General features: G+C 36.1%; 1 protein-coding gene across 2 annotated transcripts in view; it reads left to right on the top strand.

The window, feature by feature from the left end:
• Positions 1-14,962, top strand: part of acsf3 (acyl-CoA synthetase family member 3) — a 36,466-nt gene that overhangs the window by 2,848 nt on the left and 18,656 nt on the right. Inside the window, exons 3-6 of one of the 2 annotated variants that reach the window (XM_016540938.1) lie at positions 3,017-3,172; positions 9,637-9,791; positions 10,095-10,261; positions 13,733-13,830. In XM_016540938.1, coding sequence (XP_016396424.1) covers positions 3,017-3,172; positions 9,637-9,791; positions 10,095-10,261; positions 13,733-13,830 — 576 coding nt within the window. The remainder of the gene's footprint in view (positions 1-3,016; positions 3,173-9,636; positions 9,792-10,094; positions 10,262-13,732; positions 13,831-14,962) is intronic. The other variant, XM_016540939.1, reaches the window with a different exon arrangement.

Raw genomic sequence — 14,962 nt, forward strand, 5'->3', positions numbered from 1 at the left:
TATATATATATATATATAATACACACACACACATGTATTCTCACAAATAGGACACATGAAAATTGTATCAACCTTAAATAGTGATGCTGACCATGTCCTGTGATTTTTTGTTTTTGTTTTTTGATGGATGCTTCTGTTTTGGCAATAACTTGGTTATTAAATTATTTTTAGATGTAAAATCAGATTGCATTTGAAGCTGTTTGGAAATAAAATTTGCTAACAATTTTCACTTGCTAAAAAAAAAATAATAATAATAATAAATCTCATAGCCATGTTAAGGGAACAGAACATCAATAAAATAGCCATATCAAGGCCAAAAAAGCTTTACTGTTAAATGCCTGATTTGGCTCTATTATTAAAAAAAAGTGGTTAAACTTCTGCAAACATTCAATGTAACATAATCTGTCTGTCTGTCTGTCTATCTATCTTTCTTTGTTTCTTTCTTTCTTTTGTAAAGATTTATTTTTGGCTTTTTTGCCTTATATTAAGGGTAGGACAGCAGCATTGTAGACAGGAAGCGAAGTGGGAAAGAGAGAGAGGGGGAACAGGATCGGGAAAGGTCTGCGAGACGGGACATGAACTCGGGAGACCCGAAGCGCAACAGAACTACAGTGGTGTGAAAAAGTGTTGGCCCCCTTCCTGATTTCTTATTTTTTTTGCATGTTTGTCACACTTTAATGTTTCAGATCATCAAACAAATTTAAATATTAGTCAAAGATAACACAAGTAAACACAACATGCAGTTTTTAAATGAAGGTTTTTATTATTAAGGGAAAACAAAATCCAAAACTACATGGCCCTGTGTGAAAAAGTGTTTGCCCCCTAAACCTAATAACTAGTTGGGCCACCCTTAGCAGCAACAACTGCAATCAAGCATTTGCGATAACTTGCAATGAGTCTGTTACAGCGCTGTGGAGGAATTTTGGTCCACTCATCTATGCAGAATTGTTGTAAATCAGCCACATTGGAGGGTTTTCGAGCATAAACCGCCTTTTTAAGGTCATGCCACAGCATCTCAATAGGATTCAGGTCAGGACTTTGACTAGGCCACTCCAAAGTCTTCATTTTGTTTTTCTTCAGCCATTCAGAGGTGGACTTGCTGGTGTGTTTTGAATCATTGTCCTGTGTTCATTTGTGTTATCTTTTACTAATATTTAAATTTGTTTGATGATCTGAAACATTAAAGTGTGACAAACATGCAAAAAAATAAGAACTCAGGAAGGGGGCCAACACTTTTTCACACCACTGTATATGCCCACGATGTTATTGGCGCCAACACCAATATTTTTCTTACCAACATTATTTAAATTATCTTCTTTTGTGTTCCGCAGAAGAAAGAAAGTTACAGGTTTGGAATGACATGAGGCTGAGTAAATGATAAGAAAAGTTTAATCTTAAGCATTAATGTGTGTTAACATTAGTGTAATGCAAAGCCTATAATGGCTTTTTGATTTTTTTTCCAATAATATAATCTAAACCAAAATCATGCTGCACAACATTGGATATATTCATGATATATTCATGGCACAATATAATCAAATGAGAAGATCAAGAGTTTCCCCTACTCCGATATTGGAAGGATTGTTACATTAGGATTATTTAAACTCTTTTAGTGTGAGATGAATAACAGAAGCTGAATTAGGTTTGATGAGAGCTGTAGCTGTGGAATGAGAACCCCTCCCTCCCCTGATGTCATTGCATTCTTTTACTTTTGTTCCACTTCGCCTCTCTGAATAATCATTCTGATTGTTTAATTTCATAGGCCACTCAAGGCAGTGGGGTTTTTTCCAGCAAAAATTGACCTGCATTTCCAATAGGGTGGAAAATTAGATCACTCTCAATTAAGGGGGAGCCTCTTCGGACAAGCTCAAGTGCCTGTGTTTCACAAAGACTGGACAGAGCTGCCACTGGTCAACTGTTTATCATTCTCACTACTCCCCACTGTTAGGCACAGTGGTGAGTAGTCTACTTTTTAAACTCTTTAAGCTTAATTTTAATAGTTTTGTTTTTAATTGTATTATATACAAATGTATATAATTTTAGCTAATTAATTTTAGAATTTATATAATATAATAATTAGGTCTTCCCTGTCATAGAGTATGGGTACATCCCTAAATGTGTTTTTCGTAACATTTACAATTGTGGTGAACTGCATTGTTTTGTTTGTGTGCATGTGAGGAATGACTGGAGTATGTTTACCAATTCAAAGATAATTTTTCATTTTAAAATAATAATTGTATTAGTAATTATATATTATAAAATGGTACTGTTCATAGATATCAGAGAAATTTGGAAAGAAAAGTAATCAATGTTTTTTTTTTTTTTTTTGATCAATCTGTGATTAAAGTGATGGTGTACTTGCAAAATATACATAAAATGTGACTGGCAAAATATGGAAGTCAGCTAAGATAAATTGATGCTCTTACTTGAGTTCTGTTCAGTATCTTCATTAAGTAATAAAGAAACTGTGTTGGTTACAACCAGTGTCATCATTATTAGGGGCTTTGCGGAGGCATATATGCATTTCATGTCAGATTCTCTTTTGATGTACCACAATCATGCAAAACAAAATAAGAAATGAAATGTAATGCCTGTAAAGAACTATAAATGTAATAGACAGGTGAATTTTAATCAAAGTTTGATTATAGGTTATGACACCAAGATAACCTGATGAGTAACACCCAAAGCAATAGGGCATTGGGGTTGAGTGTACACATTTCGACCTAATTCAGGACTGCGTGATTGTGCGTGTATGCACCAGCCCAGCTGCACGTGGTAAATAATCATGTTCATGCCACAGCACAATGAGAACTGAAGAGTTGCTTGTGAGCATCACTCAGTCCATTTTAACTCAAACGGTTAATATTAATTCACATTGCTGATTTAAAGGTTTTGAGCACAATGGCTTTGGCCTGTTTCTGTGTAGCCAGTGTGATTGTCCCATGCCTCAAACACGTGGACCATGAAAACACTCACAAGTACCTGTAGGTCAAAATCTCTTTTTCTTGTCTTGTAGGTTCAGGGTTTGGTGTCAGAGTGGGCATGGAATAAAGATGATGTCATCTTGCACACGCTGCCCCTTCACCATGTGCATGGCATCGTAAATAAACTGATGTGCCCACTCTGGGTGGGTGCTACCTGCGTCATGCTGCCAGAGTTCAGTGCTCAGAAGGTACAGTTCTTCCACTAACCACATCATTACCACAGTTCCTTCATATAACATATAGATCCTAAATCTGTTGACTTAAAAGCCACACTTAAAAGTGACTGAAAATCATTGAATGAGAAATCAAAGGGCACTTTTCCAGCCAAGCATTTCACAAAATATTTTTTTTGTCATGCTTTATATTAGGTGGTCTTATTTGATACAATATACTTTTACTTTTTGGTGCTGTTTAATTGCATTCAAAATATATTTAACTAATATTTGTAATTACACTGGTAACTTGACCTTCAACTACAACCCAAGCCTTACCCCAAAACCTAACTTCCTAACTTTAATCCCTATTATACAAAACCTAACCCTGTCCTTACTCATAAATATAACCATATGATAAAGTAGCTCAAACTCTTTAGCAGTAAATGTGGGAATTATTCAGGACAACATGCAGTTACACAGTGAATCCATAGACTTGCAGGCATTTAATGTTAGTACATAGTAGATAAGGCCACTTAATATAAAGTGTGACCAAACTTTTAAATTATACACCATTAATAAACTGTTCAAAATGAAGACTAAATGTATTGTGACACTAGTTGTCAAACATTAGTGGAACATTTAATGTGATTGACTACATCTGCTCTGTTAGAACACCTGTGTGAACTGACTGAAATTCATATGTCTGTTAAAAATTGGCTGGCTGGCTAAAAGTCACTTAGAAAAGTGTTAGAAAAGTTTGTTCTGAGAAAGGTCATACATAATTTGTTTACAGATGCCATTTGGTTTGATATTCGGGTCTCTAATGCAATGACGCTCATACTTTTTATTTGTATAAATTTTATATATACAAATACTTTTGTAGCTGCTGCATGCATAGCATCTTATTACTGTAGTACTGTCTGAAATATTACCTTTTTTACAGTTATATGGTAACTATCATGACTAAAAATGATTACTAATGAATCCAGTAATGATAGCAAGTGTAAATAAATATTCTGGGTCATTTACTACTTGATTTATATGTATCACATTTGTAACATACCTTCGATTTGCACTCATTCCTTTGGACACTTTTGGAACACAGAATGCACTATAATAGTTCATAGTAATACAGTACACTTGAGGGCTGTTAACACCTGAAATAGTTAACCCTTCACTTAACCCTGGGTTATCGTTGTCATAAACCCCAGGTAAAGCTACATTTTACACTTGTAATTTAAAAGTGGGGTTAGCACTGCTTTTTACCTCGAATTATAAAACCCTACAGTGTGAAACAATGTGGTGTCAAAATGTTAGGGCTAGATGCTTAGCATCAGACTGCCAATCGTGTGCCTCCTATTCATGTGCAGTGCCTTATATAAACAGTTGTTTCAGTGTTTGAGAGGAAAAATGTCAAATGCAGAAAAAAAAAACCATGTGAATTGGAGTGAAGAAGAGACTGTTTCATTCTTACCTTTTTAGTCAGAAAAGTCCATTCAGGAGTATGTAATATAATATAAAGATGCGCAATGCCAGAGTGTCATTAATTAGCTATGTTTCCATCCAAAGTTGCGAATTTTACTTTTGAGCAAAACTGGAAATTCGCATAAAACATTTGCAAATAAAGCACTGTTTCCACCTGCGAGACGAAGAGGAAAAAAAATATCTTCCTTTCACTTAATTCACTTATCACTTCCTGATAAACTGGCGACAAATATCACTAAGAAAAAGGTAATTTGCTGCAATAAGAGAAGCCACTGTGGGTCTTTTTTCGTATATAATAAATTATTTGTGCCTCAGAGCGAGCAAACGAAGCATGTGGTCATGTTATCTTGCTTTCAGAGGCAGATGCCTGCTGTTTGGAAATTCAGTCGTGAAAGATAGTTCTGGAGATAATTATACCGAACCACTTTGACTCAAGCATTTCAGAATGTCCAAAACAACATTTCAGATGCTGTGCAATGAGATCAGTCCACTGGTTAGTCCAGTTGTGCTGCCCCACTGCACAAAGTCACATGACTTTGTGTTTCCATCGTAATTTATGTGCATATTTTTCTTATTGGATAAAAAAATTGAGCAGTGGCAATTTCGCTATCACATAAGGCCTCCAATACATGAGAAAAGTTAATCGATCAAGTAAAGCAATCCCACCTCAAAAGAAAAGTTTAGACAATTTTGCAAAAAAAAAAATAAAACATTTGTAAAAGTCTTCTTTAACTTAATGTCAAGCTTCACAATTGTGCCTTAAACCATTCAGCTTTCTTGCCGGGTAGGCTTCAATTACTGTACATTACTAAATGTGTTTTCCATTTGTTTTTGCAAACTGTGGAATGAGTCAAAAGTGTCTGTGGTGATCGACAGCATGCCACAGATGCAATACGTAGATATTAAGTTGTAAATAATTCCACAAAGATTATTCAACAAAGCCATTTTATTTGTTCCATTATGCACTCACAGCGGAACTTTCTTAGGGCAACATTGCAGAAGTCTTGCTGCAAGCGTCAGTGAGTGGGGGGCGTCTGCCCGGCTTCCCTGAGGAGGACCTCATGAGACCTGCACAATGAAGTTGTGTGTAGCAGGGTGGAGGAGGCTGCTGATCACCCTTATCGGGTACTTGTCAGAGGGATGCGCTAATTGTAGCCTTGTTGCGTGCCAGCGCTGCAGGCGTCAATACCAGGACTCAGGAACTGACAGGCTCTGGCTCAAACCTCTGTGTGTATGTGTGTGCGTAAAAGACAGCCCGGACTGTCACAGCGAGCGCGGAGTTTGCGTGATGGATTGCCCAGTGTAGCTTTGTATCTGGCCACGCCAACTCTCGGTAAAGGCTTTAGAAGCAAATCAATGGATGGCGTGACATTGAGGAATGATCCGCATTTTGTAAAGGGAGGGGGCTTACGGCAGCGAGCAAGCAAGCGGAAGGGCTTTAAGGTCCAGGAGAATTTAATGGGAGTCAAGGATCTGATTGACAAGAAAGGTCTGGAGAGGACACAACAGAGAAAAAAGACATTCGGGACAAGAAGAAAGTTACATTCTCTGTTTTCCACAGATATGACCTTGAACGCACATGTTAAAAAACAAACACCTTCTTTGAGGGATCAAACGCTTTCTTCACCACAAGGGTTTTATTATTTACAACATGCGGTTCAGTAATTTTTAATGAGGCAGAAAAATCTATATTTGAGCCACCATTACTTTGGCTTGGAGTTGTTTGAGTGATGAGCGCTCATCTCAGTTCTGGTGGGAGCAAAACATGCGTGTAGATGAATTTATTGTGGTATGAATGCATTAGACAGCCTGCAGTCAGAGACTCTACTATTATTAATGATGGGATGTAAAAGGTTATCCATCATGTGATGGTGCTGGGCGGGTGTTTTCTACATGTATGTTGCTCATTATTGGATTTCGGTGTGTGATAGTGTGAGATTGGGCATGTACAGTTTTGCAGATACATTTGCTTTGAAAGAAAAACCGTGTTAAAGACCCTAAAATTGGAGTTTTGTAGCTTTCAGTGTTAGCTCCGAAACATCTCTATGCTAGTGTACTTTTAAACATTTACAACAAAAACCTTTTAGCAGACACCTTTAGAAAAAGTGATCCAAAATTTTAGAAAATGGATTTAAAGTCTTATAAGAGCCTTAGTACATTTTTCACCCCAAGATAATGCTCTCTTGAATGTCACTTTTCATTAATTTCCCTTGCCATTAAGCAAGTCTGTGATCATAGTTTTGCCAGGTTAATGTGTAAACTAAAGACTATTGTCTATAATAAAAGGACAAGTCCATTCATGTATGTCCTACCCCATCTTATTTCTCATTTAAAAATTCATAAACACTGGAAACCTTTTGTTTGTTTATTTTTATTTATTTATTTTTTGAACTTTTACTGTATGTAGCGATCAACTAGGGAATTTGGAAAATTTTAAATAGAGATGCACCAATCGACTGTCCAGGGACAGGAATCAGATGATTTTCCACATGTTCGGCCAAGAACCAAGAACACACTACACAACTGAATGAATTAATACAGTTTTGTATTATTCTGATTTAATTGAAACAATGCAAAAAAATCAATGTGGAATATGACCCATGCGTTTAATTAGGTTAGGGGAAACAATGCCCATTTATAAACAGTGGGCAATGACATCTGTTTTTTTATATACAGCAACTCATTTCTACCTCTTTCCAGTCATAGAGCACTTTATTTTAAGAGTTGTTTAAGTGAGAGGACATCTGTAACTTAGCACAGATTGGGGGAAATTGTAATGTTTAATAATTTATTTTATTATGTAAATAATTTTTTGTATTGAAAAAAAAAAGTAGATTTTTGTTTGTATATGCTTTCATTTATAGTTCTAAAATCGGTATCAGCAGATCACACTTACAAAAAAAATAACATCGGAATCGGCTAAGAAAATTGCAATAGGAGCATCTGTAATTTGAAAGAAAAACCTACTGCACTTGCCAAAATGTGCTGTTACACAGTGTGCAATGAGCTTGACTTGACCTTCAGTCCCACAATGCAAAGTTCTTGACTTGACCTTTAATTTTCAGTGCGATGAATGAACAGCTAAAAGTTGCACTCCTCCTCTTTTTTTTTTTTTTTTGCTATTTGCAGCTTTATTTAATTCATTTGTTCAAGTTTCAGAAACTTTGGGTATTTTGTTATGTTTTTTTCTTCTTCAGCTAACAAATTAATTGGCTGAAGTCTGCAAAACAATTTGACAAGTTACATTTATTTTGATAGCTTATTGTCAGGAATGTCTCCAGACAAAATGTGCCAGATTTTATGTGAATTTGATGAGCAGCCTGTGCATGACAAGTTTACACACATGCATAGTGTACTTTGAAATAAACAATATGGAAGGACAAACAAATTCATTCAATTCTTGGTTGGGGGGCTAATGAAATGAAAAGAGAAACTAGAGCAACTTGGGTACCAGAGTGGAGAGGAGGAGGTGTGGTGATGAGAGATGAATTAATTCATGCGTTTCTCCCACTGTGTTCTAAAGGTGCAGCCAGGCGTGCCGCCCGACTGTGAGACTGTGAGAGATGAAAAAGACAGAATTGTTATATTGTAACTTTTATGTGTGAATCGTACACATTTATGTTTGATCATCCATTGTACAGCCTTTCATTCTCATGTGTTTGTATGTTGTACAATGAAAGTATGTGAATGAAATGAGAGAGTAAAGTTAGATGCTCTGTAATTGATTCGTGTGCCTGCATGAAGTGTGTTTATATCGGCAGTTATGCTGCTTGTCTACTTGCATCTGTTTCCGTCTGACAGACTGGGATGAGTGTGGGTGTGTGTGGCGGGGATTGGGTCTGCCGTCCTTCACTATGCTTCACGCAACACATTCATCAAAAGCAGAGAAACACTGTAAAAGCCCAGTGTGTCCTGCACAGTGCACTCTTCACTCTGACCTCAGTAGTAGCTCTACAGGGAATCTGAACTGTTTCTCTTCTGCTGTGAATCACACTGACCTTTACAAATCTATACTTGCTTTTTCCTTTTTTAACAACATTCCTCCAGTCGACAACCTTTCCCCCCAAGCTTATATAGTCGTCAAGACAAATAACACTAGGGATGCACAATCAGTGACTTAATCAGTATCTGTATTGGTTTTTGTTCCTGTAATTAACCGTAACGGTCTGATTAGGCCGATACTGGAAGCAAATAATATTCAAACATTCAAACATTCCAATTAAAAAATTTTTGGTTATAGAAGTATATTTTTCTATTCTACATTTAAATGTTTTGATGTCTGATTTCACCTATTGTGAACTAAGGGGGTCTGTAAAAGCTGCAGAAAATATATTTTAGTATTCCCATTCATCTCAGTGGCAGCTGGCAACATCCTGCAATCTTCTCAGTTCCGTTTTTTTTTCTTCTTCAATTTGACCTACAGGATATTTTTTTATTGATATTTACATTTCACTCAGTTATAATAATTATCATTCATTGTGAGAAATGGCTTTTATATTATAATCTTTTATATAATAATAATAATAATAATTGTTGTAGCCTACTGAGTTACCTATAATTAATTATTGTAACGCATAAATAATGCAAAAATTTTGTGCATATCAGCTATTTAAAACTTAATATTTATATCTGTATCTGTTATAAAAGAAAAAAAAACAAATAGTGGTCAGTGTCTTTTAAGAGCCTTCCAAAAGAGAGAAAGATTCTTTTTGCCACCAGATAGTGGAGTTACATTATCTAACGTCAAACTGCTGATGCTAACCAGCCCAACTTTACAATGGTAGAACATGCCGTGCTAAAACAAAAATAATTATTGGTTAATGAATTTGCCAACATTTAGATCAGTACACACCTACAGTATTAAAACATGCTGCAATTATTATTTGCAAAGTAGGCTAATTTATTTCCTGTTATATTTATATTAAACTGTTCAGTTACACATTTGGTTGATAATGCTTGAATGCTGATTTTTTTGTTTGTTTGTTTGTCTGTTTGGTTTTGCTGTGTTTCAGGTTTGGGAGCAGTTGATCAGTTCGAAGTCCCCCATGGTGAATGTATTCATGGCAGTTCCCACCATCTACTCTAAACTCATTGAATATTATGACCAACACTTCACTCAACCTCGAGTCCAAGACTTCATCAGAGCTGTGTGCAAAGAGAGAATACGGTACCATCCTCTCTCTTTCTCTTTTAAAACGCCACACTAATTTAGCTAGAATCCTGACTCGCAGCATCTGTCTTCAGATGCAACCAGCCAGAGTGTTTCTTCAGTAAACCTACATCAAAGAGAAGCATTCAAACCTTTATTTGGCTCAGTCGCGTAAGCTTCTGTGTACTTTACCTCAGGGTCAAATGGCGAAACATGACTTTTTGAAGAAAACAACCAATGCATAATTTCCAACTTAAAAAAAAAAGTGTGGAAAATGAAAAAATGGCCAATTCTCTCTCTTTCTCTTTCGCTTTCTCTCAGGTTGATGGTGTCTGGTTCTGCTGTTCTTCCACAGCCTGTCCTGGAGCGTTGGGCAGAGATCACAGGTCATGTGCTGCTGGAGCGCTACGGCATGACTGAGATTGGCATGGCACTGTCAAATCCACTTAAGGGGCCACGTGTACCTGGTACTGCATCACTTCATAAATGTGACTACCAACAACAATAAAATACTGGCGCTGAATTCTTTATGGTTATCATATGTGTTGTATTAATATTATGATATCAGTATTTTATATTTTAAGAAATCATGGTTATCTTCAATACCAGTATATCGACAGCCCGAGTAAGAACCATAGTATTTTGGTTGTTAACTATGGTTACCATGTTAAATGTTTGCTGTATACAATAAGTGAATTCAAATCTGACCAATCAACTGCCATTTAGATGAATGTGAATATGAACGACGGATAGCTTTTTTTAGTATTGTATACCTCTTCCTTCTGCCAGACTCTGAAACAGAGCTAGTTTAAATCTTTCTAATCATCTCGGCTTTGTTACTTTTTCTTCTACTGATGTTTAGCCCTAATGAGTCATCTCTATATAAGTATTTTTTTTCTCAGACAGTTTACGATGCCAAGTTGTCACAGATCAACCTCCGTTCTGAAGTAGTTTGTTTGTCTTTCTTTCGTCTGTGTTTTGTTGTTTACGTGTGATTATCTTCTGAGAAACTCTCCATGGGTCTTTCTGAGTGATGTAGCACTGCTCAAACTGCTCCCGTCAACTTCCACGTCTTCTTTTAGTGTCAGTACCAAAGCACTTTCAGTGCTCTTCTTGCAATTTCTTGCATCGCTCTGGGTGTCTGAGGATTGTTTTGTTCGCCTTTCGACACGTGTTTGTGAGTGAAGGTGCTAACGTGACTGTCAGAGGCAGCTTGTGTGCTGTGTTGTATTATTAGTGAAGAGTTCGGAGGAAAAATGGTCTGAAGTTAATGCTCGGAGGTGATGATTAAGAGGAGTTTGCAACTGTTAACATTTCCTGCTCGGCCCCACGAGATGCCTGTGTGAGGATGTCTAATTCAAAAGTAGGTTGAAGTCGATCAATATCAGTCACAGGGTTGACTGTGATCACCAGAGGAGACGTCCATGAATTATGATGAGTTTGATCTAATGTGTGTGGCAGTATGAACCAAATCATAGTTGAATCTTTGTTGTAACAGAACATAATCTAATCCAAACTGAGATTAAAAAGTCTCTTGAAGAAATGGTTTGGATTTTCTTTTCAGTCAGTTTGTGATTCTTGATTTGACCAATTTTAAAAAGCACTCAAAAACTCATAGACTAGATTAGGCATTGTTCTAGTTGAATTAAATTTTAATATTTTAAGACCTATGGCAAATGTTAATTATAAAAATGGATAGTATCAGCTATGATATAAAACATATGTTTATCTAGCCACTGTGCATATCACTGTGTAGCACCCATAAGCCAGCTATTCAACTTAGTGAGGGTCTATATTTTCTAGCAGAAGAGTGACACATCTTAATTAAAATTACATTTAATAATTAATTACATTTCTTGTTAATATCTTTATGTAGTAATTGTATCATAAAGGCACAAAAGAATTATATGGCATGGTGTGCAAATATACAAAACATAATTTTTCAGCTTTCATGATATAAAACACATGTTTATCTAGCCACTGTGCATATCACTGTGTAGCACCCATAAGCCAGCTATTCAACTTAGTGAGGGTCTATATTTTCTAGCAGAAGAGTGACACATCTTAATTAAAATTACATTTAATAATTAATTACATTTCTTGTTAATATCTTTATGTAGTAATTGTATCATAAAGGCACAAAAGAATTATATGGCATGGTGTGCAAATATACAAAACATAATTTTTCAGCTTTCATTTTAAAACAAAAGCAAGAGAGCTTGTTTTTATAAATGGATGTTATTTATAAACATTTATATTGATTTTCACGTATTTTCAAACCTTCATCTCTCTCTTACTCTTTCATTTGATCAATTTTTGTTGTAATTGCTCCACACCAAATTCTCCACCTCTATTTTCTTACCATGACTCACTTTCTGCACTCTCTTTCTATCTGTTTTCAATTGAATTTTGGTGTGCTTTATTGGCGTGACAGAAACTGCATTTGTATTACCAAAGCTTACCATAGCTGAATACAATGAGAAATGTTACAAAATAAGTTAAATAAAGAAGTAAAATTGTGCGACTGGAGTAAACAAGTCATTTAAATAAATAAATAAATATTTGTAGGGCAACATAAAATGAAATGTATAAATTGTCCAGAATAAATAAACTATTTAACAAGTGATACTAAATTATGGAAGTTCAACTGCTACATTCTACTGTTATTTTTTCGTACTTAGGATGTGATACAGCTTTGAATTTACCACAGGCAAACACCACTGACATTTTCAAGAAAATGTTGAAATCTAGTTAAACAAGCCATTCAGAAAAACAAATCTAATTGTGCCAATAGTAGCAATGCGCATAAGTTCTTTTTCTTTCCGTGTTGTACTAGCGGGTGCTGCCACTCCCTATGGTGGCACAGTGTGGAATGCTGTGCGAAAAGCTTTGAATAAAACATGAGTGTGTGTGTGTGTGTGTCCTCTGTTTTAATGAGGGCTTGTGATGGGCAGAGGGACTGGAGGCTTTTTAATGGCTTCTTTAAGCAGTCTGTGAGCTATTGTGTCCTTTTTTCATTTTGTGACAGGAATGCTGCTACAGGGACAACCACATTCCAGTATATACTTGCACGCAATCATATCCCAGTGGACACCGTGCATAGACCTCAAATCAGCCCCCATCTCATTTATATTCACACTCAAGCCCCTAATGGTCAGATTTCACATAACGTGTGTATATAGGAGTAAGACATCTATTCAGCTCTGTATATCTGTGCTACAGCTTTACAGTGCAGACAGAATTTATTTTTTAGACAGATTGATCCAGTTTTACAGTAGGCTGATATTTTTCCTCCAAACACTACTGTTTGAGATGCTGGAACATTGAGATTTGATAATGAAGGTTTTGCTAGAAGAGTTTAAGGGTTACCTGTCTTGTTTGGTTCGATTGAATCGAACTCAAGTTCGGGTCCCCCTTGGTGCGGATCTTTTGGACAGGTGTGAATACAGCAGTCATACTCGGGTGCGGAGCAAACAACCGTACCGAGACCCAGCTGAAGAGGTCCGCTTCCAAACTAACTCTGGTACGGTTGAATGGATGAACCAGTGAATGGATGACCTTAAGCACACGTGTGGTTTTGTTTACAGTTTCTGGTTCACTTGCAAAAAGGGCAGTGTGAAAGCGAACCGCACCAAGCAAAAAAAAAATCTACATTGTATTTGGTCCGGACCAAAGCAAGTGAACTAGCGGACTTTCCTGGTGTGAATACACCCTAAGTATTATTTCTCCCAGCATCCAAAATGAAGCTTCTCCAAACCAAATCAAAATCAACAAGAAACCAGTTCAGTAATTAAATAAAAGTTTACCATTACCTTTTTTAGGAATTGCTATATAATTCATGCTTTACATCGCAATAAGAACATGGTAAACTAATAGTTTGATTGCATATAAGCCACGAAAATAAAAGAAAAAATAATACAAGTTGTATTTAATAAAATTGCCTGTGTGTGTTTTTCCAGGTGCTGTTGGAGTGCCTCTGCCAGGAGTGGAAGTGCGTATCATGATGACAAACACCACCAACGCTATCATCGCTGAGGGCAACAGCAAAGGAACCCGGGTACCTATAGGAGCGCTCTGTTTTTTCCTATAGAAAATAAGTATTGTTATCCGCCTTTTTCCTACGGCCCATGACACGAATTATGGGTATAACTTCCATTAAACTGTAAACAATGAGCGACTGACATCAAAAGAAAAGTTTTAACAAGTTACTATCACCAGAGCATTAATAACTCCAAAAGCTCAGGTGAGTCTTTCAGCACCAATATTGTGGGTGTGTTAAATATTGCTGTATAGTATATAAGTCTATATTATGTAACCTATGCATATGTTGTGTGAATCAAAAATGTTCTGTCATGGAATACTTGGATATTTATGCACATGTCAAAGTGCTTTCCTTCATTTTCATTTTTCCTTTATAAATGTTGTATATTCCACCTTTGAAATATTCTAGTAAACACTGCTGATAGGGATTAGAAGTGAAAACAGCAGTGGTGTATAAAGTACCTGAAAGCCATACTCAAGTAAAAGTACAGATATCTTAGCAGAAAATGACTTTGGTAGAAGTTGAAGTCACCGTTTAGAATATTACTTGAGTAAAAGTCTTAAAGTATGTGATATTTATTTTACTTAAGTACGAAAAGGTTTTTTTTTTTTTTAAATCTTAAACGTACTTAAGTATTGAAAGTAAAAGTAGGCTACTTAAATCAAAAATTTGCAAAAGGTCAAAGTTTTAGTTCGACGCATATAGCAGAGAATTGCTTGACGTTAAAAAGAGTTATTAAGTGCAATAGGTAGCAGAAAACAACTCTTTGCCGTCTCGTCTTGCTGTCTGACTCACACCTGAAGCGCATCTCGCACAGCGTCTCTTCAGTTCTGCCTCGACGATCATTCTCGTAAACGCATTCGGTTATGTTTTAAATGAATGTAAACAGCTGAGAAAGAAATCGTTATCATTATACTGGATCCGTGCAGTCGGATTTAAAGGGACAGCTGCCTATAAATACGTGCTGCTGAATATGTCACTAATGGGAACAAAACAACAAAACTGCTATAACAAAGATTAATCTAAATTGAATTCATACAGTGAACACTATGCAGTGTTATTTTACACTTAATTATTAAATTTCTGTACCTGAATACTACTGTTTATTTTATCTATGCTTGTAAATTGTGTATTTGTTCTTTTTTTT

The sequence above is a fragment of the Sinocyclocheilus rhinocerous genome, unplaced genomic scaffold (genome assembly GCF_001515625.1).
Source record: "Sinocyclocheilus rhinocerous isolate Xijiao unplaced genomic scaffold, SAMN03320098_v1.1 scaffold36, whole genome shotgun sequence".
In the NCBI taxonomy this organism is placed as follows: Eukaryota; Metazoa; Chordata; class Actinopteri; order Cypriniformes; family Cyprinidae; genus Sinocyclocheilus; species Sinocyclocheilus rhinocerous.